Consider the following 27,801-nt stretch of genomic DNA (forward strand, 5'->3'; position numbering starts at 1 on the left):
GGAACGAAGCAACGGGGGAGGGTGGAGATAGAAACCTGTCTCTCCTCCAAGGCTGGCTCCCCTTCCTCAGAGTGCCTTATTGTTCCGACACTGTCGCCACATGGACCCCAACCTGAAAGGGAAGCAAAGTGCCACACACACTCGAAGACAAGTTTTATTTGGGAAGAGTTTCTAATTGTTAAAGCTGCAAGCAAGTTCCCTTCACAAGTATAGTTCTACTATAGATCCCAGTGTTCAAAGGTACACCTCAAAATTAATAACAAAAACACACCCACGGTGAAAGGGAAGAGCTGTTAGACTGATTTGGAATGTACAGCCATGGATTTCAGCTGTTCTCAGAAACAGGCCCACCACTTCCTTGGGAACCAGGCCGGATGGAGGCAATGCCCACAGAAGGACATGTCTTTAAACATGTTAGCTACTTGGGCAAGGTTACCCATTCCTTAGAAAACACAGTAAGCAGCAAGTCTCAGCTGGTGGGGTACATGGCACAGGCCCAGTTCACAGGGCGCTTATGGGATCCCAGGGTCGGCAGCTGTTGGGAATGGCACACGAAGTAAAAGCCGTGATAGAAGGGACAGTGCTGAAGGGCAAGGAGTCTCTCTCAGACCCACCCGGCCTCTAATTTGCTACAGCAGAGGCCATGTTCTGCAGTATCTTCAGGAAAACGTTTGTCACAGTTAAAAAACAAAAACAAAACCCGCTCATGTTATCCCCAGGAAGTCCGTGTCTGCAAAGAAAAAGGGACTTGGTCAGGGTTCCCACGGGGGACTCCGCCTCCCATCCACTTCTGTTTCCACGTGATACAAGACGTCAGCCAGAGTGTGTTCCACCACGGCGCCCCAGCCCATGTCACTCATCTGCGGGAGGAACAAGGAACAGATAGGTGAGGTGAGACCGGGGTAACTGCGGCAAGAAGACCGAGGATGCACGCAGACATGCTCAACGCTACTCACAGGGCGGCACATGAGATCCTTTGGAGGATACTTGAAGCATGGTCCAAAGTTAATGGAGACCTGGGATAAATTCAATCCAAGCAGACATGAAGAAACAAAAGAAGAAAGTAGTGAAAACCTTAATGTGACATGGGAAATTTCTCGCTTTAAATGTAGCTGTGATATTCACGGTATGACTGAAACAAATGATATACATTAATACTGCTAAAGGTGGTCAATATCCTATAATAGCCATCAAGAATTAGGTAAATAAAATAAACTTGTGCTGATTTCTGTTTATAACCTAAAGATTTCCTTATATTACTTCAATGGGGGCTACTGACAGAGTAAGAGGACATGGAAACTTCCAGGCATTGCCTTTTCAAATAATTTGGTTTCTTTAGCTGGTAGGCTCTAATGATAGTCCCTTCATGCTGGATCATATTTTTTTAAAAATCACTATAAGCAACAGTTACTAACGATGGTAGGTTATCACGACACATAACACCAAATTGATGTATGCGTGTAAATACTTTATATCCTTTATACTGAACAACAGTGACCACACAGTACATCCAAAGGAAAGGTATGGGGCTTTACAATCACTGCATGATCTTTACCTGTCCAAGCAAATACTTCGTGGAGGACCCACATGTTTTTGGAACAAGCAGTAACAGTAGGAATATGCTCCCATCCCACTCCTAGGCCTTTCACATTTCTTTCTAGAATCCCATCAGTGGCTCTTTCACCACAACCGTCCACCTATCTCCCTCAAGTCGTGTTCACAGGATGAACAGACGATACGTACCGTGCAGCTCTTGTACAGCGAGATGGCCGGAAAGTAAACCCCCTCAAAAATATCTTTGTAAGCCACACCTTGATTGACACCATTTTTATAAAAAATTATCTGAAACAAAAACCATGGTTTTACTTCAGAATTGTAAAAAATAACAAACTAAAAAAGAACTCCATTGGAGAACCCTTTATCAGCAGTATGGTGGCAGCACCTGAAGAAATCCTAAGAATAGCATGTAGCTTGTGTAATAGCAATAGCTGACATTTATGTAATACCTTAGATTTTTCAGAGCCTATCTACATGCTCTATTCCAGCTGGTTCTCAGGTTTTGGGGGTTTTTTTGAGGTGCAATGGTGCTTTTTTTTTTCCCCCTTGGTCCTCAGGCTTATTTGCTTTCTGAATTCCTATGCTACTTATATCAAACAGTTCCACTTTCTGTTTTTCATTGCATTATATTTATAAAAGGTAACTGGTCATCCACTGATCCCTTGGAACTATACCCTTCTGAGCTCATTTATCTGTCCCCTTCCCTTGCCTCAGGTCCTCACTTCTGCATTTCTACTTTGAAAATCTCGCAGGATCTTCTGTCAAAGTCTCTGAATCCGGGCCTCCCTGGTGGCGCAGTGGTTGAGAGTCCGCCTGCCGATGCAGGGGACGCGGGTTTGTGCCCCGGTCCGGGAAGATCCCACATGCCGCAGAGCGGCTGGGCCCGTGAGCCATGGCCGCTGAGCCTGCGCGTCCGGAGCCCGTGCTCCACAGCGGGAGAGGCCACAGCAGTGAGAGGCCCGCATACCACAAAAAAAAAAAAAAAAAAAAGTCTCTGAATCCTTATTTCTTTGTCCTTTCTCTCTCAAAACTATCCGGAATATTCTCTTAACCACTATGGATGGACTTCAGAAAAGGCTCCTTTTTCTGAAGTAACTTTCTTTACCTCTTCTTCCCAGCAAGAGCTATCTTCTGCCTGGCTGTATTTTCTGGCTGTGTTATCTCCTTAGTTCAATTAACTGTTTCCCTTTACTACTTTTCCCCTAAAAACAATCGGAATCCTAGTTTATTTCTCCTACATTTGCTTCTATTACTGATGCATGTGGCTTCACAGCATTTTTATGGAAAAATGTTTCCAGCTCAGAACTTTCTTCCATCCCTTCCCCTTCTATTTTGGGCCCCTGTGGTTGGTCCAGATGCACCAGCCCTTCTTTGATTGTGCCATGACCTTGGGCAAACATGTTCCCAACAACCCTGGAGAAGGGAGGCAGGAAAGTTCTAGAAGGCACTGAACGAGCCATCACAGCTCCTGCTGCCCCCCGGGTCACATACCGAGACCCTGAATCTCCTATTCCAGTTTCCTCCTTCCGCACTTGCTACCTCCTCTGACAAAGGATAAGTATCTCTGACTTGCTTCCTCAATTGCCCTCAGGCTTTCTGATTTGGCCACTGTTTTATACCCCCTTTTCTCTAAGAATCCAGGTCATTGCTCTCATAGCAGCAGCAGGTAGCCCAGAAAGAACAAAACACGGCAGGCAGGAGGGTGTGCTGGCCCTGCTGCTGCTGTGTTAGCAGAAATCCCTTCATCCCCCCGTGGGCCTCAATTCCCTCACTTTCATAATAAGGGGGTTGGACCCAATGTTCAAATTCTTCTAATTCTGACATTTTGATGACCATGACTCACCTCGCTATGGGGAGTCTGCTTTAGGCTCTTCTCTGCTTTATCCACAAAGTCTTTTTCTTCAAAATACAAATAACTCTTGAACTTTATCAAAGCCTTGAAAACCAAGAGAGAAGGAAAGAAAAAAAAAAAAAAAAGGAAAAATGAAGCATCAGCTACATCACCATGGGGGGGAAAAAAAAGCCAGATTCACACAAATAGCACTGAGGCCTTGTGTTCTGAACAGAAATTTAAAATCTTTGCAGAGTCAGCTTTGTTAGATTTTGAACAACTATGTGTGTCTTTAGAATTACCAGATGGCACATGCTTGTTAAATATTTTCACAAAAGGCCCTTACTAAGATTTGGGGGGGGGGGTCACTTCCTTCCCTCCTAGTTCCCTACCTGTTTCTCCCACAGGTGGTCTCTGGGTCACTCCTTTCTTACTGGTTCCTAAGACTCTGTTTAACTATTCACTCCCAGGTAAACATATGACATTAATTTTTTTTTAACTTGTTTTTGTGGCCGCACCACGTGGTTCGTGGGATCTTAGTTCCCTGACCAGGGATTGAACCTGCACCCTCAGTAGTGAAAGCGTGGAGTCCTAGCCACTGGACCGCCAGGGAATTCTCTGACATTCATTTTCTTCCGAACAGTTCCACAGTATTCCATTTTATGGACATATTAGTAATTGCTTATTCAAATTAAAAACAAATTCTTATAATGGAAATGAAACAGTAAATAATTTTAAGGATTCCAATAGTATCCTCGCGGTAACCGTAGACCTCTGTGCACTGTAGAACCAAGCACTCATATGGCTGAAGGTTCTAGGTGGTGGCAGGAGTGACGACAGTCAGCAGTGTGATGCCACCAATACAATGTACTCTGACTGCTTATTATCAGAACCACCTTGGAGGAGACACCACCCGATTTAAGCACTTACTCTAAAGCTACCATAATGAGGACAGTGTGGCATTGGCAGAAATAAAGGTCAACAAATAGATCAGCGGAACAGAGAGCCCAGGAATCGATCTCCACAGTCACTGGACTGTTGGCAGAAATAAAGGTCAACAAATAGATCAGCGGAACAGAGAGCCCAGGAATCGATCTCCACAGTCACTGGACTGTCACAAAAGGAACCAAAGAAATGAGGAAAGGAGTTTTCAAAAAATGGGGCTAGAATAAGTGGGTATCAACACAGAAAAAAAAAAACTAAACTTGGGGGCTTCCCTGGTGGTGCAGTGGTTAAGAATCCACCTGCCAATGCAGGGGACACGGGTTCAAGCCCCGGTCTGGGAAGATCCCACATGCCGCGGAGCAACTAAGCCCGTGCGCCACAACTACTGAGCCTGCGTGCCACACCTACTGAAGCCCACACACCTACGGCCCGTGCTCTGCAACAAGAGAAGCCACCACAATAAGAAGCCCGTGCACCGCAACGAAGAGTAGCTCCCGCTCGCCGCAACTAGAGAAAGCCCACGTGCAGCAACGAAGACCCAACACAGCCAAAAATAAATAAATAAATTTATTAAAAAAAAACTAACCTTGACCTCTACTCCACGTCATTCACAAGAATGAATTCAAGGTGGATCAGAAACCTAGATTAAGAGCTAAAACCATGTTTTCAAAAAAAACATGGAAGAATACCTTCATGACTTCCTGAGAGCAGGCAAAGATTTATTAACTCATAGAAAGCAATATAATTGTAAAGAAAAACCTGAGATGCACTTCATAAAAATTAAGAACTTCAGTTCATCAGAAGACACCATTAAGAAAATGAATAGAAGAGTCAGAGTAGGAGAAAAATACTTTTTAAAATGCCATTTCCAACTAAAGACTGTAATCCAGAATATATGAAGAACTCCTACAACTCATTAAGATGACGAACAACCCAATTTTTTAAAAAAGTCAAAATATTTGAACAGAAACTTCACAAAAGAAGACAGATGAATGGCCAGTAAGCACACGAAAAAATGTCCAATATCATTAGTCGCCAAAGAAATGCTAATTTAAACCAAATGAGATACTACTACACACCCACCAAAGTGGCTAGAATTGTTTGATAACAACAAACGCTAGCAAGGATGTAGTGCAACTAAAATACTCATACACTGTTAGTGGGAATGGAGAGTCTGACAATCTCCTATAAAACTAAATGTATAATGACCCAGTAATTCTATTTCTAGGCATTGACTAAAAAGAAATAAAAACATGTTGACAAAAAAGGTCTGTACAAGAATACGCATAGCAACTTTATGTATAATAAACCCGAACTTGAAATGGCCCCAGTGTCCATTAATAGGAATATGGGTAAGCACTGTGGTATCGCACAATGGAAACTACCCTGCAGTAAAAAGGAACAAACCACAGATTCCTGTAACAGCATGGAAGAATCTCAAAAGCATTATAACAAACAATAAAAGCCAGACACAAAAGATCACACACTGCATGGTTCCATTTACATGAGTTCAAGAACAAGCAAAACTAATGGAACAGAATTGTGATGCGGGTAAAATTCACAACAGTAGTTGCCTCAGTGCCGGTAGGAGCTGGCACTGACTAGGATGGAGTATGAGGGAACTTCCTGAGGTGTAAGGTTCAACGTCTCCACGGGGGGTTGGCTCAACCTCAAAACTCAGTGAACGTACACTTAAAATTTGTACATTTCATTTTATATTGTAAATTTTATATCAAAAGAAAAAACTAAACAAAAGTTAATCTCTAGCTAATGATATGCACCCTTAAGTACTTGGCGGGGGTTAAAAAAACATGGATGAATGTGTGGGTGGAGGAATGAATGCATAACATGTTGATGGCAGAATCTAGGTGATGGGTATTCAGACACTGACTTTTAAGTTCTTTCAATTTTGTTATGTCTCAAAATTTTCAAAATGAAACGTTGGGAAGGATGTAAATGGATAAGCATCATTAAGAGAACACACAGTTGAAGGCATCAGCTGCCACGGGTCTTCAACCCAGGAATCTCCCGGGAGGACAGACTCACCTTATCTTTATAGGTATCGGGCAGTGACTTGGCTGTCTCTGTGTCTTCAGGAAGACTGATATAAAATCCCAGGACATCTCCCTGTCCATAGCCAGAAGAGTAGTGTTTGCCAATGGACTGGTGGAATTTGGTCCCCTTTTTGCTCCGCCAAGAATAGCTAAATTTATCATAACCTAAGGGAGCTTGAAGGTTACCTGTCCCAATAAAAAGATATACAGGAAGTCAGAACTGCAAGTCAACTCTGGTTTGCTAAAGGAAAATATTCTCCTTTTTTTACTTTTTTGCCAGTTTTGTAAAATGGCTAACAAACTATTTCTCACAAGCAATGAATTATAAAAATATTCCTAGGAACTGCAAACCACCTAAACCCTCAGGAATTGAATTTTATGACCACAATCCAATAAGCATACAAGTCATGAAGCTTAGCCAGATGGTCTATACCTCTCCACCAGTTGCCACGTCCGTATCATAGCCCCAGCTTACCTAACGGCTGGGACCAGCCCAGTCTGGCAGCGGTGTCTGGCGGCATCTCATCCACCGTGATTTCAAAGTACCAGGCACCTTTCCGAACCCCATGAGAAGCCCGAACCATAGAGTAGCCCTTCTCTCCAACCACAGTCAGCCGGTCATCGGAGATCTTTAACTGGGGAGCTGCAGTGATGGAGATTAAAACAAAGGCCTGCAACTTATTTGAAATACTTGGAGACAACTGCCACAAACTCTTACCCTCCAGTAAAACGAAATAAAAAATCAGAAATATCAAGTCAGGAATTTGAAATATTAGTTCAGGAGTTTAAAAGTCTCCAGATATAGATGAAGGAGGAGAAAGAAAGAAAAAGGAAGAAAGCTGTCGAGTAATCAGTTTTTATTAAATGTGATTTTTTTTTTTTTTTTTTTTTTTTTTTTTGCAGTACGTGGGCCTCTCACTGCTGTGGCCTCTCCCGTTGCGGGGCACAGGCTCCGGACGCGCAGGCTCAGCGGCCATGGCTCACGGGCCCAGCCGCTCCGCGGCATGTGGGATCTTCCCGGACCGGGGCATGAGCCCGTGTACTCCCTGCATCGGCAGGCGGACTCTCAACCACTGCACCACCAGGGAAGCCCTTAAATGTGATTATTTAAGATGGCAGGTTAAAACTAATTATACTTGTCTATTCCCTAATATAACAAACCAATTGTAATGTGTTTGGATCCCGATGTGAATAAACCACCCTTTACAAGACTTTTTATTTGAAACAATTTCAAAGTTTCAAAAATAGTGGAGTCCTCACATGTCCTTCACTCGGCCTGCCAAGTGCTAACACCATCTGTGACCATCACACAAGGATCAAAACCAGAAAATTGACACTGACACAATACTGTTACACTAATCTATAGGTCACCTTTGAGTTAAGCCAATTATCCAAATAACATCCTTTTTTTGTTCCAGAATCTAATCCAAGATCCCCCATTTCATCTAGTTGTCGTGTCTCCTCAGGTCTTTCATGACCCTGACATTCTGAAGGGTACTGGTCACTTGGTTTGTAGAAATGTCCCTCAAACATTTGTCTGTCCGATGCTTCCTCCTGTCTGGGTCCAGGTCATGCCTCTGCCGGGACACCACTGCAGTACTGCTGGGCCTCTCAGTACGTCAGATCAGGAAGCACATGCTGTCCAAATGGTGATGTTAAACTCTGATCACTTGGTTAAGGTGGTGCCTTCCAGGTTTCTCCACTATAAAATTACTATTTCCCCTTTGTAATTAATAAGTATTTTGTGGGAAGATAAAAAGATATTTGAGACAATCAAGGAAATCTGATTTGGACTGAATTCAGATGATAGCAAGGAATTATATGTTTTGCTAAGTGTAATAAGAGCTTGTGGCTATAAAAGCAAACTCCATACTTTTTAGAGATACATATTTTTAAGAGTACATAGGGTGAGACTTACTTCTTAAAAATTTTTAAAAAAGTGAAATAAAGGAGCAGATAAAACAAATACGGCAAAACCTTGATAACTGTTAAATCTGGGTGAAAACTCCATGGAGCTTCATTGTATTCACCTTTCGACCTTTGCATATAGTTTGAATCTTACTTTACTAAGAGACCATTATGTAACATAAGGGGACAATCTAAACCAACTGGAAGGGACACTGTGACTTGGAAGTGAAGCAAAAAATGACAAAAGGCAGGAGAGTATTTTCGTGCTGTGCAGGTTGATTTTATAGATGTAGAAGCATCTCCAACCCAATTAAGACTTAACTGAGGGAAAAGCATTTGAAATAGTATTTGTGGGACTCTAGAAGTTGTCTGAATTCTGCTGGAAGAACAAAATGTAGTTTCATTAGGTTTTATAAAGGCTTACGATTTATGAAGTACTTTCATAGGTAGGTAGGTAAGTAGGTAGACAGATGGCCAGACAGACTCCCCCTCACAACTCCCACCTCCAGTGGAGAAGCAGACCACGTGGCTGTTCAAGATCACACCGCAGTTGGCAGAGCCTGATTGAAGCCCTGGCCCTGCACTCTTTCCGTGACCCCGCAATGGCTCTTGTATTCAGGAGATACAATGATAACCTCCCTAAATTAAATGCACATTGTTTAACAGAACTTTCTTAGGTATTTGGCAAATTCTACCTTCTCAAATACAAATACTTCTTCCTTTACTCCTTCCTGATCAATTCAGTCCTAAAGCCATTAGGTGGGGCTGAGCAAGGTTAAGTGTCTGTGACAGAACAGGATATTAAAGGGTCTACCTCCTCACAAAACTTTTTAATTACAAAGGGAAAAAAGAGTAACTTTCCAGTGGAAAAGTTACTCTTTTTGGGACACAATGGGACACATTAAAGTCCTGCACCACCTACAGGATGTAGTATGTGTGATTATTTCTGTGATATTCCTGTTGAGGATGCAGAACTTGGATCATTAGGAACAAGATGAAACCAAACTGAGGGATATTCTGTAAAATAACTGCCTTCTAACTTTCAAAAGCCTCAAGGTCAAAGTCTAGGAAAGATGGGGAAGCTGTTCCAGACTGAAGACTTAAGAGTCACGACAACTAAATGCAGCAAATGATTCTCAACTGGACCCTTCTGCTATAATGGACGTTCTGGATCAACTGGGCAAGCTTGGATAGAATATGAGCACCGGATGGTAGTAATCAGATGTTAATTTCCTGATTTTGATCGTTGTGTCAGCTCTGTAAGATGTGAAAGTTTAAAAAAATATCCACTAGTTCTTTCATATTCTTCCTTTCAAGAGGTGGAGCCTAATTTCCCTCCACTTGAGTGTGGGCTGAATTTAGCAACTAATTTCTTGTTACAAATATAATGAAGTTGAAGCGACTGTCCCACTTCAAGACAGGTCAAACTCTTTACAGCTCTCTTGGAGAACTTGCTCTAGGAGAAGTTAGCTTCCATGGATGAGGACAAATTAGCAGTCTATGGAGAGGCCCACACAGTGAGGACCTGAGGGTGTCCCGTCAAAGCCACGTGACTGAGCCATCTTGGAAACAGACCGCCATCCCCAGCTAAGAGCTTGACTGCAACTTCCTGAGTTTTCCTGAGCCAGACCACACAGCTAAGCTGCTCCCAGATTCCCAACTCTCAGAAACTATGGGATGATAAACACTGGTAGTTTTAGAATGCTAAGTTTTATGGTAATTCATTATGCAGCACTAGGTAACACAAGGAGAATGTCCTCGTTTGTAAGAAATACACAATAAAGTTCTCAAAGGTGAGACAGCATCATGGCAACTGACTCTCAAGTAGTTCAGGAAAAAAAAAATTTAGTACTGTTCTCACAATTTTTTTTTAAAATAAATCTGAGATTATCTCAAAATAAAAAGTTTAAAAGATACAATATAGATTTATTATTAACTTTTAAAAGGCTCAGCATAAACAGCAGGCAGGCACTGCTATCCTACGTATTAAATTCTAACATGTTACTGCTAAATAAGGGCCAGTGTTCTCCCATTTTTTCCCCTCCAGAATTATAGCTATTACGTATAGTGAAACACAACAAGGCTCACTTCTTAAACCCTGAAGTCACTTATTTGGCCCTTCCTTACTATCAAAGTATGCTTGTCACTCACAGGAGTCAAACCGATCCATGTACAATGGTCATTAAACTGAGGGATTACGTCCAAGTGACTTCACTTGACTCCACTTCTGAATGACTAGCATCAGTACAAGTGTTACAGCTTTTAGCATCAATTCAAGAAACAATGAATGGGCTTCCCAATGGAATAACTATATGGACATGTTTAGATTCAATTCAAAGAAACAACTGAAAGAGGCATATTTTAAACAATTGTGGAAATGTGAATATGGACTGAGTATGGAATAATTAAGAAATTATTATTCACCTCTATCAGGTAAGATAATGGCACAGTGGTTATGTTTCTTAAAATCCTTGTTGGAGGGGCTTCCCTGGTGGCACAGTGGTTGAGAGTCCGCCTGCCGATGCAGGGGACAAGGGTTCGTGCCCCAGTCTGGGAAGATCCCACATGCCGCGGAGCGGCTGGGCCCGTGAGCTATGGCCGCTGGGCCTGTGCGTCCGGGGCCTGTGCTCCACATCGGGGGAGGCTGCAGCAGTGAGAGGCCCGCATACCGCAAAAAAAAAAAAAAAAAGCCTTGCTGGAGATAAATACTGAGATATCTAAGGGTGAAATAATATGCTATCTGGATTTGCATTAATACTTCAGAAAAACAGCAAAGAAATCCATGAGGTACACTTGTCTAAAAGTAGTTTATTTAAATTCACTTTCACATTCTAACAGATAATGAATGCTATTCTCTGAATAATTGAATAAATTATGCCATTAAAAGAACTATTATACATTAAAAAGAGTTTTGCATGACAAAAAAGTCATAAACAAAGTTAAAAGACAACTGACAAACTGGGAGAAAATGTTTACAACGTATTCCACAGACAAAGGGCTAACATCCCTAGCATATAAAGGGACAAAAGACCAAAATTCCAACAGATAAATGGGAAATAAAAACACACAAACATAATTCACAAGGTAATGACTCTTAAACATGAAAGAAAATGTTCAAACTCAAAGAAACACAAATTAAAACACTGAGATTCCCATTTCTCACCTCTCAGACTGGCCAAAATTAAAATCTAGGACAACACCTTCTGTTTGTGAGGTTATGGGGAAACAAACATTCTCTACGTTGCTGGTGGGAATGCAAACCGGCACAGCCATTTGAAGGGGAATTTGGCAATATCTAACAAAAACTAGGTATATACGTACTTACCGTTTGGTCCAGCAATTCCACTTCTAGAATTCAACCATGAACGTATACCACCAACAATACAAAAACACACACGCCCATGGTTATTCACTGCCTCTTGATGAATCCAAAATCCTGGAAACAATCTAAATGCCCATATTCAGAGTGGTTGAATAAACCATGTACATCCACATAATGCCATACCATAAAGTTAAAAAAAGAAAAAACTGAGGATGAGCTCTTTGAACTGGCATGGAGTAACCGCATGCAGCAAAATGCAAGACTATCTACAGCATGCTGCCCTTCATGTACGAAAAAAGGAGATAAAGGAAATACACGCGTGTGTGCTCACCTGTGCAGAAGACATAAAGGATGAACTAGAAACCAGAGAGACTGGTCATGTAGAGGGTGGGTGGGAAAGTGGGAGAAAAAGAGGAAATGAGAGTGGGGCAGCGGGGTGAGGAGGGATGACACTCTGGGCAAACCTTTGTGAACAACAGTAGCTCTAGAACTACAGTAATGTTGCACATACCCTTCAAACTCTCCCCTGACACAGATGCACATGCCCCCAAGATGTGGGAGAACCCCAAATGGCATACCAACACTAACAACTGAGCCTACCGTATCACAAATGAAAAACATAAGCACACTGAAGGAGGTGGGGAAGGAAAGAACTAATCTAAGTTAGCATTATCCTGATGGGATATGCAAGGCTAAGACAGAAAGAGCTGTTCATAAATGCTGTAATCTAGTTAGGGAATGTTTCCTACAGTGGTTTGCAATTCTCAAACCACCTTATGTGCATGTTAGACATGAACGAGTAAGAAAATGTATTGGAGGTAATTAGAGTCAGGTTTTACTGTTCAAGAAAGAAGTTACAAATATGGAAAGGTGGAAGGCTGGAATAACCTTGTGGTGTTTGATTAAAATCCAAGGTAGCAAAGTAAACTCAGTATAGGCATGTATATATGTGTCGTTCAGGATACCGACATACATTTCCCACCTCGGTCCACGGAGGGAGCCTAGAAGCAACACCCTGTAACAGTAAGCACACAGAACACTCACATCTTCATTTCTAAACACCATTCTCCAATCAAAGGAACCCGGGCTCCTTGGAGACGGAGCCGATACTTGGCCTGGAGCACGGAAAATATGAGATGAACCAAAAACATCTTGTGACGTCAGCAAGTAAGGAAAAAAAAATGATGGGGCTTATCAAAAGGACACAAGATTCCATTCCCAACAACGTAGGTGGACCTGGAGGGTATTATGCTCAGTGAACTAAATCAGAGAAAGACAAATACTCTGTTATCATTTATATGTGGAATCTAAAAAACCAAATGAATGTACATGACAAAACAGAAAGAGACTGACAGATATAGAGAACAGACTAGTGGTTACCAGGAGGAGAGGGAAGGGAAGAGGGGCGAGATAGGGTTAGGGGATCAAGAGGTACAAACCACTATGCATAAAACAAACACCCAATAAAAACATAAAAAATAAATAAAGCAACTATACCCCAATTAAAAAAAAACAATGATGCTTTAAGGATATATTGTACAGCATCAGGAAATATAGCCATTATTTTATAATAACTTTAAATGGAGTATAATCTATAAAAATATTGAATCACTATGTTGTACACCCGAAAGTAATACAATATTGTAAGTCAACTATACTTCAATTAAAAAAAAAAAAGGAACCAACCTAAAGAAGCTCCTAATGGCCAAAGCTGGAGTAATTTGAGCAACAAAATAAATATCTGTTAAATGCACACTGATAAAAATAATTAAATAATAAAGAAAAGGAATAGCAAACGATCAGGCAAATACCACATTAACAACTGTTGCCGACAAGATCCACTGATGGATGCTAAAATTAGTGGGCAAAACTTTACAGAGAAACGGGATACTTGCACAGCCTTGCAGTATCTTTCCCTAAGATATTTATGAACTACAAAGGGAAAGACAATAGAGACAGCAGAAACCACCTTAACACAACCAATAATAAGACAACACAACCAATAATAAGACACATCGACATCACCAGCTCATGAGGTGATGCAGTGGGAAGGATTCATGTCTGCGGTGTTCTTCCAAAAGTGCAACACCTCAGTCTAATCATGAAAAAAAGTCAGACAGACCCTCCCTGAGGAACAGTCAACAAAGTAACTGATTAACACTGCAACAGACTAAGGAGAAATAACTAAATGCAATGTGAGATCCTAGAAAAGAGGCACTAGAGGAAAAATTGGTGAAATTGAAATAAAGTCTTTAGTTTCATTCATAGCATTTACTGATGTTATTTAATCTCCTGGTTTTGATAACTGTACTATGGTTATTTAAGATCTCATTATTAGGAGAAGCTTGATAAGGGATATATGGAAATTCTATTATTTTTGCAACTGTACTGTAAGTTTAAAATTAGTTCAAAATAGAAAATTTAAAAAAACCCAAAAAAAACCCCCCCAAAAAAAATAAAAAAAAATAAAAAAAAATAAAAAATAAAAAAACCCCACATACCATATATAATTGGCTAGAGCTTATAAGAAGAGAAAAGGAAGAAATTATTTCTTGCACATCCCGGCTGGGTGTAGTCAGAGATGGGGGTAAGGGAGCGGTAGCAGAATGACGTGTCCGTCGAATTCTAGACGGGACACAGCTGACGACAGAAGTTCAAAGTAACACTGGGTCCAACACGAACATTAATAGCTTACCTACCTCGATCATGTAGGGCTAACAAAACCCGTTCATACAAGCAGGCTCTGTAGAGGTCTCCAGGAATCGGTTTTCCTGCCCAGCAGTCGAGTTCAAGCTTCTCAGGGTCAGGGGCGTGGGGATCGGGCTCAGCTAGAATATACCGATAGCCATCTTTGTTAAATGGGTGTTCCAAGGGGTAGCCATGAGGGGGAAGGCGCTGAGCAGAAAACAAAGGGTCACTGCAGAAAGGAAAAAATAAAATCAAGAAACTAAAACCCCCTCTAGCTCCAGTGCCTTCAATTCTGTAAGAAAGGCCTCTGATTTATTAGAGTTCTGCTGGAACACATGTAACTTCAAATGCTTTTCATTATTCAAATAGATGATCCTGCCCTCTGCAGGCAAAACGGGGAAATGAAAATTACTTTAATCTGTATGGATACCTATGAAACTGAGCCAGTAGACCACAGGGGAGAAAGGGTGCAGAGGAACAAGGGCAGCTGCCTTTAGCATATTTATTACTATAACTAATGAACAGAAACTCAAAAGATATGAGCATTTACTACCTGTTTCCAGGCTGAATAAGAAATGACCTGGATTTCGCCACCTCAGTACTGAACAAAGTGAAGGGAACAGCCATCAGAGGGGAGAGGCAGAAAGTTTATGTAAAAGAGCTAACATTCAGTATCTGTTTCACTCTCTCTGGTCCATCTACTCTTCCTCAAGATGCCTTAATGGAACTTTACTCCCAGGTAAATCACCACAGGTGTGCTGCCCCAGGGCTGTTTCACTTAGTAACAAGTTCCTAAAACAGGTCACCTAGTCTGGGGCTCATTTACCCCTCAAAGTGCTAAGGATTTGAGAAAAAGGGACAGGCTTGCGTCCTCAGACACCTGAGCCCTTCCCCGCTGACGGACTCTGCCAGCCGCAGAGGGCACTCTAACAGTGGTGATTGGGGTGGGTGTTCTGCCCACCTCCGGGCCTTCTTGGTGGTCCCTGTGGCCCCGCCATCCTGCTGTTTGCGCTTAGCTCCTCTTCCTTTTCCACTGCTTCCCGCTGCAATTCCCCCTTTAAAGAAAAGGCAGATCACTTTCAATGAGCTGTGACAGATGCCCCATGGGGATGCTAACACTCCCAGCGTGCATTTGTGTAACACCACAGGAGGATTTCCTGCCTGAAAGCAGACTGCGCTTCACCCTGGTTCAGAACGAGTCTGCCGAGCGGCTCCCACCCCAGGACTCTGAGTTCTGGCAGTAGGTCCAGTGAACCTAGCACTAACGATACCTGTGTTATAGTTTAGACCTTCACTTCTTAAATGAACTGCAACTACTAGTACACTTTCCGAGGATGTGACACAAATGCATTTTCACTCGTTCAGATTCCAAACACCCACAGCTAGAAACAAGTGCATGGATAAAACCCTTTTCCACCCAAATGAATACAAACACCCATAAGGAGAGAATATCCCCACTACAAGGGGGGTGCGCGCGTGCTTGAACTCCACATGGCGCACACTCCATAAGCATAAGAGAGGCACAGCATCTGCTAAAGCACTGGACTTGAATTTCCAACAAGACAAAAGTACACCAAACGTGGAAAACAAAAACAGAGGTACTAAAAAGGTGGTTCTGTCCAGTGCCGCTAGGCATCCAGTATGGTTGTCTGTGACACGAGCAGGAATGGCGGCTTTCAATTTAGCAGGCGATCTTTACAATTATTAAAATTGTGCCAATGCCCCAGATTTAGGTTAGACTAACCTGGCTTGTGGAATTAAGAGAAAATACCCATAGAGAATTTATAAATTTTATTTTTTAAAAAATGAGCTACATACAAGGGCCACAAGGAATACTACCTTGTATATTTCTAAAAAGGTACTCAAATATTTGTCCAGTTCTGTCATTCCTCTCAGTTTGTTTTTCGAACTTCCAGAAAATATCCCTGGACTGTAGGAAAACACCTTTATGTAAACAACTGCATGAAGTACTGTATCTTAATCTGGGGCAAGCTTGGAAATTATCAGCAGTTCCGCTGCAATAAAAAGAGGATCAATGGGCTTCCCTGGTGGCGCAGTGGTTGAGAGTCCACCTGCCGATGCAGGGGACACGGGTTCGTGCCCCAGTCCGGAAAGATCCCACATGCCACGGAGCCGCTGGGCCCGTGAGCCATGGCCGCTGAGCCTGTGCGTCCGGAGCCTGTGCTCCGCAATGGGAAAGGCCACAACAGTGAGAGGCCCGCGTACCGCAAAAAAAAAAAAAAAGAAGAAAAAAAAAGAGGATCAAGACACTGAAGGCAGGTCATATTCTGCGTAGACAGGACCAGATTCATGCTGAACTTCCTTTTACGAACATACCAGGTTGTCATTCCTAGTCCTCATAAAAGGCTTAATGTTAAACGGCTGCAACATTAACATCTCTAGTTCAAGTTACCTTAATCAAAAAACTATTAAGTTTTTATTGGCATCTGCATTTCAATTATTTTGAGAGAAGTTTTAGATTCATCTTGAACAAAACAAGCAACACAAATGGGACTGCTGGCCATGTTAGGCAGAATATGACAACGTACAAGCTTCCAATTGCTAACATTAAACCGGAACTACTGTTTCATATCGAGTGCTACTGCCACCATCTCCACAATGCTTTAAAAATTTAACTTAGGTTTAGCTTCTACCACAACTCAGCGAAAAGCATTTTCCAAAACACAAAATACTTAAGTCTGAGAGGCTGAAAGAAGACAGAGGAGGAATTCACCTCCAAAAGAGGCTCCACCTGTAAGAACAGAAGTGGCACCATGTATTTGTCAAATGTTAACAATTAAAAGGAGATTAAAATTACAATTATGTAATTTAACAATTACATAATTTTTACAAATAATGTAAAAAGATGAACAATACACTTAGCTATTTCCCACCCATCTTAGAATATTAGTAACAGTGGAATGATTACATATTTAAGATGCTACCACTCGAAAAGACAAGGTAATGACACCGTGTGTCAGATGAATAGCTAGCTACCTCCCCATTATACCCACTCTCATTAGATTACCATTAGCAGCAAAGGGCTTTCCTGCTCTTAGATGGGTTAGAGAGAAAAATATGCTACAGTGGGTGATCAACACAGAAATGCTCTCATGTGAATAAACTGAAGATTAAGGGCAAGAAAAATGAGAAGATGGGCAAGAAGTGTATTATATAACAGCTGAATTAAGGAAAAAGAGTGCAGAGCAAGTGAATCTAAAGTGTTAGTTATGAAGATACAGATGGGGAGTCTAATATAAACACAGCGAATCTGACCTTAAAATTGTACCTTGTTTTATGCTACATCTGTTTCACTTAAGACCAAACTGTAGTGTCAAGTGACAAAAAGTTCTCCCCTACTACCATCTGTCAAACCCTTGGCTAGCTCCTAAAAATTGAGATTTGGACTTTAAAGCATCTTAGTAATATCCAGTTAAGAGTCAACCCAAAGACTGCCCAATTCTAGGCACATCTGAATTCAACAGCTTACAAGTATTTCATCAATGAGACACTGAAACACTTACCATTTAGATTCCCACTGGTAGACACGGCACTGCTTTGTTTTTGGTTGTCATAAGCAGGACCAATGTTACTAAGATCCTAGAGGGAAAAATATTCAATTATAAAGGGAGGCTATCTAATCAAACCAACCTGGCAATGCTCAAAGGAACAGGAGAAATTCTAATTGAATGACAACCTAGATCTGAAACCTGCAGAGGTCCCAAACTTAGATGCTTCAGGGATCAGCCAGTATCACATGTGACGCAGCCAAGTGTAAGGCTCCAAGTGGTTTAAGAATGAGGATGAGTGGCAACCAACCCGTGCTGGGGGGTACGGCCGGGCCAAGGGCGCACCTCCCTGTGGGAACCAGACCCAGTGTAGTCAGAGCTTCGAATTTTTTTCTCTTAGAGCTTCGCATTTTACAAGAAAAGGCAGAAATCTGAATTTCTATATGAAATCTTAAATTTTCAATGTGGGCAAATCAAACATTTTAAGGCTGAAAGATTTGACCTCCTGAGATGCTGAATGTGACACCTGCCATTTAAACAAAGAGGGGAAGTTTTCTTTTTCCTCATATTATGCTAGATACACAACACAAATTCTTCTTCACAGCAAATTTTTCTTCACACTAACAAATGTTTTTAGAGCAAAATTTGAGATGGAAAGAAAAGGAGAAATAACTTGGAATGGCATATTTGTGTTACAAGTGAGGAAATGGAAGTTAAAAAAGATGAAAATGATACGCATCGAGTCCTAACATTTTAGGGACGGGCCAGAACTAAAACACCAGTCTCCTGGTTTAAGGTGAGTGTTCTTTCTTTCCATGTGTAGTAAGAACCATTTATTTGGAACCCACCATGTTATGGGCATTTGTACGTGGCAAACATACAAATGTCAACAAAGCCTGATTCTCTCTGTCCCCATGGCTTACAAATCAAAAGGGGATTATGAAGCATATTAATGTACCTGATCCAGAAGGCCAAATTTGGGGTAATCTTCTTCTGGGTCCTTACTCCCAGGATCGGGGTGTTCCTTTACTAAGAATACATCTCTTTCTTTACTCTAAAAGGAAACAGCATTTTAGTATTACTGGAAATTTTATACTTAAAATGAATGGATGATGAACCACTAACTCCAATCCCTAGGTGTAATCTCCAAATCCCAAAGCCCGCCCCCCACCAGAAAAAAACCCAACACACAACAGTATTGTTTTTCCCTGATTAGAAAATTAATGCATGACCATCAAAAAATTCAAACAATAGAGAAACTTAAAAAAATGAGAGCCACTGTCCTTCATAACCCTCACCCATCCCTGCATCTCACAGAGATACATACTGTTAACAGCTTGTGCTGACTTCTCCCCAGGTGCTCTCTCTAATTCTAAGGACAATAATGTTCAGAGTTTTTTTTTTTTAATCAAAGAAAACAATTGTCTCCAATTTCAATATAAGTGCACAATATAAGTGCCAAAGTGCACTGGACAAAGGTTTCAGCATCATACATAAAACGACCATGTCTTCATTTAAGACACAATGTGCAATTTACTGATTTTGTGTGAAAACTATTAAAATTTACAATTGCGCTCCAAGATTTAATGCTAGGTTGTTCTCATTTTCTCAGTCATCACATTATTTCAGTGAGACCAAAAATATATATATACACACATATATATGTATATAAATTCTTACAAGGAACACTGGTTTTCTAAATGTTGAGTCTAGTCAATTTTAGCCTACTTACCATCGTTTTAACAATGTTATTTGGCCAGGTCATTTTCCCAGGTCTCTGTCTGGTCGTCATGCACTCCCAATATTTATCAATAAATGGTATGATATCCTAATTTTTAAAACAAAATATACTAAAGCTTTTATAGTTGCTTTCAAAATTATATTCACAAAAAAAAAAAACCCCAGCATTTTCAAAGACCTTGTCAGAATCAAAAGACAAATTCATGTTTTGCCTTTTAATAACTGAACAAATACATAATTGCATGCGAACAACAGATAGGTTGTGGGGAATTTCAAACAAGTATACATATACAAGGACTTCCCTGGTGGTCCAGTGGTTAAGACTCCGCGCTTCCACTGCAGGGGGCACGGCTTCGATCCCTGGTCGGGGAACTAAGAGCCGGCATGCAGCAAGGCGCAGCCAAAAAAAAAAAAAAAAAAAAATTCTGATTCAAACAAGTATATACATAGTCACATAGGGCTCATAATCCAGTTAAACGGAAAAGACCTGCCCTGACTCTGTAAGATGACTCCCAGGTACTCTCTCTCCTGAGCTCCCGTTCCTTCCCACCAGAGACATCTCCACCTGGAAACCCCGCAGGCACCTCAGACTTCTCCTGACCGAGACTGAACTCTGTACCTCACCTCATAAATCTGCTCTTAACACTCAGAATCGCCCATCACCCAGAGTCACAGGCTTGACACACGGAGTCACTCTTGTTCTTCTCGTACAACCTGCGCATCTAAATGGTCACCAAGTGAATTTTTTAAAAATATTAATTTATTTATTTGGCTGTGTCGGGTCTTAGTTGCCGCGTGCGGGCTTCTCTCTAGTTTTGGCGCGGGCTCAAGAGTGTGAGGGCTCAGTAGTCTAGCGGCATGTGGGATCTTAGTTCCCCGACCAGGGATCAAACCCGTGTTCCCTGAACTGGAACAGCAGATTCTTAACCACTGGACCACCAGGGAAGTCCCACTAAATGAATTTTTAAATTTCAGAAACTTTTCACCAATCAGAGCTCCTTTCCACCCCCACTGCTTTGACTGTGGTCCTCGCCAGTCCCTGCTTGCATGACTACAACAATCTCTGAGCTTGATCCTCTGGCACCAACCTCCCCCCCTCCTAGGCCACCTCCCCCGGCCCACCAGAGTTTGTCCGCCGCTAACACCTTCCACCAGGATCAGTTCCGTGAACACCAAATCTTTACTAAAAGGAACCAGGCTGAATCAGGCAAAGCACAAGGGAAGACTGGGATGTTCTGTTGTTCCAGAAAGTAAGGAGAGTTCAAAGACTGAAGAGGGACATATCAAAAAGTGTCAGGAGTCAGCCGGGACGGGTCTACACTGGTCAAATCTGAGCATCAGAAATCCAGAAATCCCATAATGGACTATAAAAATCAGTGATTCTTAAAATTAAAAACAACAACAACAACGGTGGGGGGGAGGACTCTTCTTTACAGAAGAATTGTAAACCAGTAAATGTATTCTGTTTACAATGACCATTCTATTAACTGCTTCAGGCTAGGACAGTCAATGGCTGCTACAACCACTGCTTCAAAGGATAAATTACTTAATAATTACAAAGAAAAAGGGGTCTCTTTACAATGGAAACATCAAGTAGTTAAATTCAGGACGACTAATAAATAACCTCTTTACCCAAGTGGTCAAATTTAGGATCACTAATAATAAAACAAAGCAATATCTTATGTCTCCTGATGTGATAAACACACACTATCTACATAATATTCTTGCCAAAAATGTTTAACCCGAACCTAATCATAAGGAAATAATCAGATAAATGCAAATTGAGGAGCATCATGGCAAATAACGGTCTAGGCTCTTCAAAATTTCAAATGTTATAGCAGACTAAAGTAACAAAGTAAAATAAAGGAACTATTCTAGAGATAAAAGAGACATTACAACTAAATTTAATGTGTGATCCTTGATCAGGTCCTGGATAGAAGAAAAAGCTATGACGAATATTATTTAGACAATAAAAATACTGAGAAAATATACACTCAATACACAAAAATATAATCTGTATATATAAGATAGTTGTATTGCATCAACATTAAGCTTTTTCAGTATGATCGCTGTACTGTGGTTATGAGAGAATATTGGGTAAAGTGTAATATCTACAATTTAGTCTCACATGAGCTTAGGGGGAATATATAGATATGGGGAGATAAAGCAAACACAGCAAAATGGTAACAGCTAGCAAATCTAGATAAAGAATAAACAGATGTTCATTGTACTATTTGAATTTTTCTATATATTTGAAAAATTCAGAATAACAATTTAGAGGAAAAAATAAGAGGCAAACCTAATCACAGCACACCTCTATTTAAATGCATTCTTTTTAATGTAGGAAAAAAGGTTGAGGGGGGGTGAGGCATGGGGAGGGGACCCTCTGCTGACTCCTCCGGCTTACAGGATTAAGTCTAACCTCTCTGTTTAGTAGAAAAGGCCCTGGTCAGTCTGATCCTGAATATATTCATCTCCCTAAATACCCTACACCAACCAGTGTCTTTCTTTTTCTTTTTTCTTTTTTTTTGGGCCTGGCCGCACGGCTTGCAGGATCTTAACTCCTCAACCAGGGATCGAACCCGTGCTCCCTGCAGTGGAAGCGTGGCCCCTGCAATGGAAGCTCCAAGTCCTAACCACTGGACGGCCAGGGAATTCCCCAACCAGTGTCTTTCAAACTGAAGGCTGCAATCAATTAGTAGGCTATAAAATCAATTTTGTAGGTGAATACTAGCGTTGTCTAGAATAGAAAATATCGGCACGCAGAGGGAAAAGATCAGAGGGGGCCTCAGTTTTAAATGAGAGCGGGTACATATGCGTGTATACCAGGTCACAGCGTAAACTTCAAAGTTATACAATTTACTTAAGTCATATTTTGTTACCGTGAGTCACAGCAGGAAAGACTCACGGACGGGCTGATCATCTAATTCTGAGTCCTGACTTTAGTCATGCGGTTTTCCAGTTTAACAATAAAGGATGAATCTTTTTAATAAACTGGCCTTTTCCCCTGACAAAATCTGTGATTGGCATCCATAAAAACAGCTCAAACTAAGCTGAGAAGGTTCACCTCAAGGTCTGATTATTAACTGTGGGACAGACAGTTGTTTGCTTCTATAAAGCCAATCAAAACTATTTAAGGATCTATCTTTCTTTTTTTTTTAAATACACTCTTTTTTAATATAAGGATTCATCCTTCTAATAGCTAAGCCAATGACACAATGAGCACACACTAGGAAGTTAGTAAATCACATGAAATGAGAACAAAGTAACCACTGAATTAGTCATATATTCATAAAAATTCGGGGGAAAGAACTTATTGTTAGGCTGTACAGTTGACCCTTGAACAACTCTGGGATTAGGGGCACCGCCTGTCTACACAGTCAAAAATCCTCACGTAGGTTTACAGTCAGCCCTCTGTATTCGTGGTTCTACATCCAAGGATTCAATCAACCTTGAAATGTGTAGTACTGTAGGATGTACTTAGTGAAAAAAAACTGCATATAAATGGACCAGTGAAGTTCAAACCCATGCTGTTCAAGGGTCCACTGTATTTAGAAGTTCCTCCTGATTCTTTGGCATAATTGCAATTACAATAATTCTATCTCTACCTTATCTTTGGAGAACATGGTTTTCGGATGTTCATCCTGTGTTCGGGACTGCCAGGTTAGGTTGGCCAAAGCACTAAGGCACATTTCTTTCAAGTCTATAAAAACAAAAAGGAAGAAAAAGTTACCTGTAGTAATATATCCCTGTTACCAAAAGAATATTCAACTAGGTGGTCCACAGATTAACAACCACAGCAGCAAAGAATAGAGTCATCATTTGATCTGAAATGGACAATAGCAATTATTCAGAGCTAAGCCCCAAAGTAACTTCTACCAGCTACCAAGCGAAGGTTTCCTGATTCGGCTGAGCCCAAATCCCTTTTCTTTGCCAGCTAACCAGAGGACAGTCACTTTGCAGTACTCCGGAGTTTGTCCTTACTTGCTTGCTTCCGGAGGAAGTAGGTATTCCCACTATGATGGCATACATTGCAGTGGAAACTGTAGTTGGTCATGAAAGGTAGACAGGATCTGGAGAACAGCCAAATTGTGCAAATTAGTGAAGTTCTGAACACACACTTATGAGAAGTAAATCAACGGGGATCCTCTCCCTCAGTGAAAGTTACATAATAACGCTAATGTATTAATATACTCTTAAAACTTAAAAAGGTCACCAAGGGAATTCCCTGGCGGTCCAGTGGTTAGGGTTCCACGCTTCCATTGCAGGGGGCACAGGTTCAGTCTCTGGTCAGGGAACTAAAATCCCACATGCTGCGCAGCAGGGTCAAAAAAAAAGGTCACCAAAACAGGGCTCATATTTTTACAAATACCTGGATTTTTCTGTCACAAAAATTTAGTAAAACATTATCCACTATAGTTGATAATTCGGCATCTGCAAGGTTCTGACCTGAGCCCTATCCAAGCTAGTTTATTATAGTTTGTAAGCACCTAAAAGAGTATACCAGGCGACTTGTGGAAGACGACAAAGTAGTCTCTTTAAATATCTTTACATTTAAATATCTGTATTTATATTATATTCAAGTATCTTTGTAAAGTGCCAATACCATTGTTGGAAAGGGCAGACAGGTATAAAAAGATTAATTTTAAAATGTAAATAATTATTCAAGAACAACACAGAAGTCACAAAACATGACTTGCCTCATTACCAAATGAATCCTACAGATGACAGTTAGTCTTATTTAAGAGTTTAAAGGACCCAAGAAGTAACTTCAGATTTAAGAGTTAGGGAAGATTTTTTGAGGACACAAATTAGGATTTGGAAAGATGAGTTGGTCTTCTTTGCTACAGGCAAACTGTTTTGTGTAGAGATGAGAAAGTGCAAACTAGGAGGCCAAGGGGCAAACTGGTGTACACAAGTTTGGCCAGGGGAGGGGAGTTGTCGGGGGTATGGTAAAAGATAAGGTTTGAAAGGTAAGAAGTACAAGAGGCCTTACATGCCCGTGGAAGTAGATCTTCTCTGTGGGTAACAGGAACATCCTGAAGGGGAAGCCACCTTGTGAAAGCAGTAAGTTTAGTGATAGGATGGGTCTGAAGGGAAGAAGAGATTAGAAACGGGAATACGGAAGAAGCTTCTGTAGCCGTTCCAGCAGAAGGTTAAAAAAAAAAAAAAAAAGCCCTCACCTCGAGTGAAACAATAAAAATGGAAAGGACAAGCAAGTGCACAAGAAGAAAAAAATTGGTCAAGCTTGGTAGCTGATTTGATGGGGGCGGGCATGAAATAAAAGGAGTCCTAACCACTAAGACTGCTTGTATCATAGAGGAAATCTCCTAAGAGGTGAGCTGGGGCCAAGAGAAGGCCTGTTTGAAGGCAGAGAGGAAGAAACTGGTGGAGGGAGAGACTGAGGGCTAACAGGAACCATGCATTAGAGAAGTGTGGTGGCTGTACTGGGTGACTGGAAAAGTATAGGGAGAGCTTGGTCCTGAAAAGGAGAAAGTAAAAGAAAAACAAAAGACTGGTTTAAGTTGGAAGAGAAGAAATCAAAATAAAGGTAGGTTTATCTTGGACTTTGCTGAAACTGGTTTAAGGTATCCTTAAAGAGATGTTCCCAAATGTGTGTCTACTGCCACCACTCAAGGAATTAAGAAATATCCTTAGGACTGTTAAGATCGAGTTCCCTTACCTTTAGCTCTCTCTAGAGCCCCTTCCATTAAACAGTCCATTGTGATAAGCTCACTTACAGAAGAGATAGGCAGGTATATAGTTACCCAATTCAAATACAATCAGGTGTTTAGAGCAGCCTATTTCATACCCTGCTAGCTCACTCACTTCCTCCATCTCAGCCATAAACAATAATCTGTCCCACCTGCTGGGTTTTAGGTATAACTTCTCAAATTCAGGTACAAACTGGTCTCTACCAAACCTCTGAACTGTGGTTTGATTCATTGCTGGATTGTTCCACATTATCACTCTGATAAATTTCCTTTCCTAGACCTTGTTTATCCAAATTCTCCTTGGCAAAAGTGGCCCAATTTTAGGTCTTTTCTAACTGACCAGCTTATATATTTTCCCTATAGGTCTTTCTACCAAGATCACTTCTTCCTGATCCTTCAGTAATTTTCTTTCTTTTTTAAACGTTCTATCCTTGCTCACCAGTCACATATTAATCAGAACATTAGTATTTCTTTAACTTTTTAACTAGAAAGCAGTTATCAAATTATAAAGGAAGGTTATTTCTTCACAAACCCATCCAAGGGGGATTAATTTCAGAATTGACATCGCAACCCTATTCTGAGACAGTCTTATCTAAATTTATTTGTATAATACGGACCATAAAGAACACCCCAGAGAGGCAGCAGTATAGTTATTTCCATAGACAGTGAGTCAGTAATGCTGCCTTGCTAGCTGTTGACCGAATACTCAGAATAAGTAAAGGCGCCTTTCATTCTCAATCGTTCATAAAATGATTTTAATTCACTAGAAGAGGTGTAAAGACTGGAAATTGGTTTTGCTGAGGAGAGAATTCAGGACACCTAAAGGGAGTGAATTAAAAACCAAAAGGAAAAAAAGGATGGCTCAGGCATGAAGAGGACTGGCCATCTCAAATTTTTGACATCAGGCTTTTTCCACTACATACACCAACCCTTTCCCCCAAATCCACAATACCCAATACAAGGTTTAAATGACATTGTCTCAAATTTGTTTATTTAATGCTTTGTAATTACATGGTTTGTCTCCCGTCCAGGCCCTAAGTGCAAACACAGGGATAATAACTATCATTATACCTGTTAAGGGCTTGCCCTTAGTAGAGAGAAGACATGCTTAGGCTATTAAAACAATTCCTGATTCAAAGCCTACTACTCACTGAACAGGGATCAGGAGACACAGGAAACACTACGCATTTACGTTTGCCTACACACTGACTATTCAACTGTTGGACGTGTTGAGATCTAACATTTACAAAGTGATTCTTACAAAGTCTACGAAAAATACTCACGAGGTATCTATGCCAAAGGTGTCTGCTGTGAACCATTTGGTACATATTCCACACTGCAGCTCCACCTCTCCCAACTGGCGACCATTCTCTTCATCCACGGAGCCCGCCTGAGTATCCATCACCTCTGACGTATCCCCAGCACCTTCCTGTGTCCACAGAACCATGAGAGAATCAAGTTAGTTGACCTGACTGTATTTTTGATTCGCTTAAAAACTTTAAAAACCAACCCTATTTTGCTTTGCAAACATCCAAAAGAAATACTTACTAGCATATCCTTTCCATTAGAGGATTCTGTCTCCAAGCCACCACTTACATCAACTGAGTTTGCATCCCTGTAAAATAAAGAAAGCACTCAGAAAGAAGAATTTTCAAGAGAAATACACCTGAAAACGCCTATTCCCAAAGATGATGGTCAAAGTACAGCTGAACTTCACTCCTACTTTTTTCAGCAAAGACTGTTCTTAGACTGGATGTCCAGCATTAGGAAGAATGCAGCCAAGATAAACCCAAGCCCATGGCGCATCAAGGAAACCTAATCGGCCCTTACAGACAAGTCTACAGGGGATGGAACTGGTCCTGGGGGAGGTTCGAAGAGATGCAGCTTTTCCGCTCTGTTTTCAGAGGGACCATTACTTCCACCAGTCTGGCAGCGCAAAGTGGTTTCCTCTCTGGGATTTTTGAAGGGTTCCTGCTAGAAAGTGACCTATCAGCACCCTGCTGGTGTGCAAGGGCCGGGAGGTAGGAGGAGAAACTTGGCCTAAAAGGTGCGAAAGAGGCGTAGCCTGAGATACACTTCAGAGGGGACAGGCCAAGCGGCGAGCGGGACTAAGGTCCGGGAGACAGCCGGGCGAGCGGCTGGCCGCAGGGCCTGGGTTCGGAAGGGGCGGGCCGGAGGGCTCCCAGGAGCCGCGGGATTCCGAGAGGGGCGGGCCTCTCTCCCCTCCCCCCTCGTCCCCCTCCCTCCCTCTGTCCTCGGGCTGCAGGACGTCTCACCCGCTTTCGGCCTCTCCAGAGCCAGGCTCCGCGGCTGGAGCAGCAGACGTCCCCTCCCCGGCCGGAGCGGCTGCTACCGCTACTACCGGCTTCGTTTCCCCTTCTTCTGCCGGTGTTGCATTTGCAGCCACTGCCGGGCCGGGTCCTGCATTCACTCCCGGGCCGGGCACGGTTCCCGCCGCCGCCATCACTGCCGCCTCCCAGACTTCTCGCGAGAATACTGTCTGCGTCTCGCGCGAGTTGCTCACTGGCCCTCT

The 27,801-nt window shown here is 41.7% G+C and overlaps 1 protein-coding gene across 5 annotated transcripts; it reads right to left on the bottom strand.

The window, feature by feature from the left end:
- Positions 1–117: 117 nt before the first annotated feature.
- ASH2L (ASH2 like, histone lysine methyltransferase complex subunit) lies at positions 118–27,775 on the bottom strand. 5 transcript variants are annotated; one of them, XM_029226329.1, is made up of 16 exons: positions 27,545–27,775; positions 26,817–26,883; positions 26,552–26,697; positions 23,539–23,627; positions 23,163–23,257; positions 19,547–19,642; positions 18,773–18,868; positions 17,830–17,905; positions 15,267–15,360; positions 14,317–14,534; positions 6,863–7,030; positions 6,380–6,573; positions 3,401–3,493; positions 1,744–1,842; positions 957–1,016; positions 118–860 (listed from the first exon to the last, which is right to left on the bottom strand). In XM_029226329.1, the coding sequence occupies exons 1-16, from the start codon at positions 27,730–27,732 to the stop codon at positions 753–755; spliced, it is 1,887 nt and encodes a 628-aa protein (XP_029082162.1). In that variant the 5' UTR covers positions 27,733–27,775; the 3' UTR covers positions 118–752. The 5 variants fall into 5 exon arrangements, with proteins under 5 accessions (XP_029082162.1, XP_029082161.1, XP_029082160.1 ...); XM_029226328.1 differs by having other exon boundaries at positions 26,552–26,703; XM_029226327.1 differs by having other exon boundaries at positions 26,552–26,706.
- Between the last annotated feature and the right edge of the window lie 26 nt (positions 27,776–27,801).

The sequence above is a fragment of the Monodon monoceros genome, unplaced genomic scaffold (assembly GCF_005190385.1).
Source record: "Monodon monoceros isolate NGI ecotype Baffin Bay Population unplaced genomic scaffold, NGI_Narwhal_1 Super_Scaffold_17, whole genome shotgun sequence".
Lineage (NCBI taxonomy): Eukaryota > Metazoa > Chordata > Mammalia > Artiodactyla > Monodontidae > Monodon > Monodon monoceros.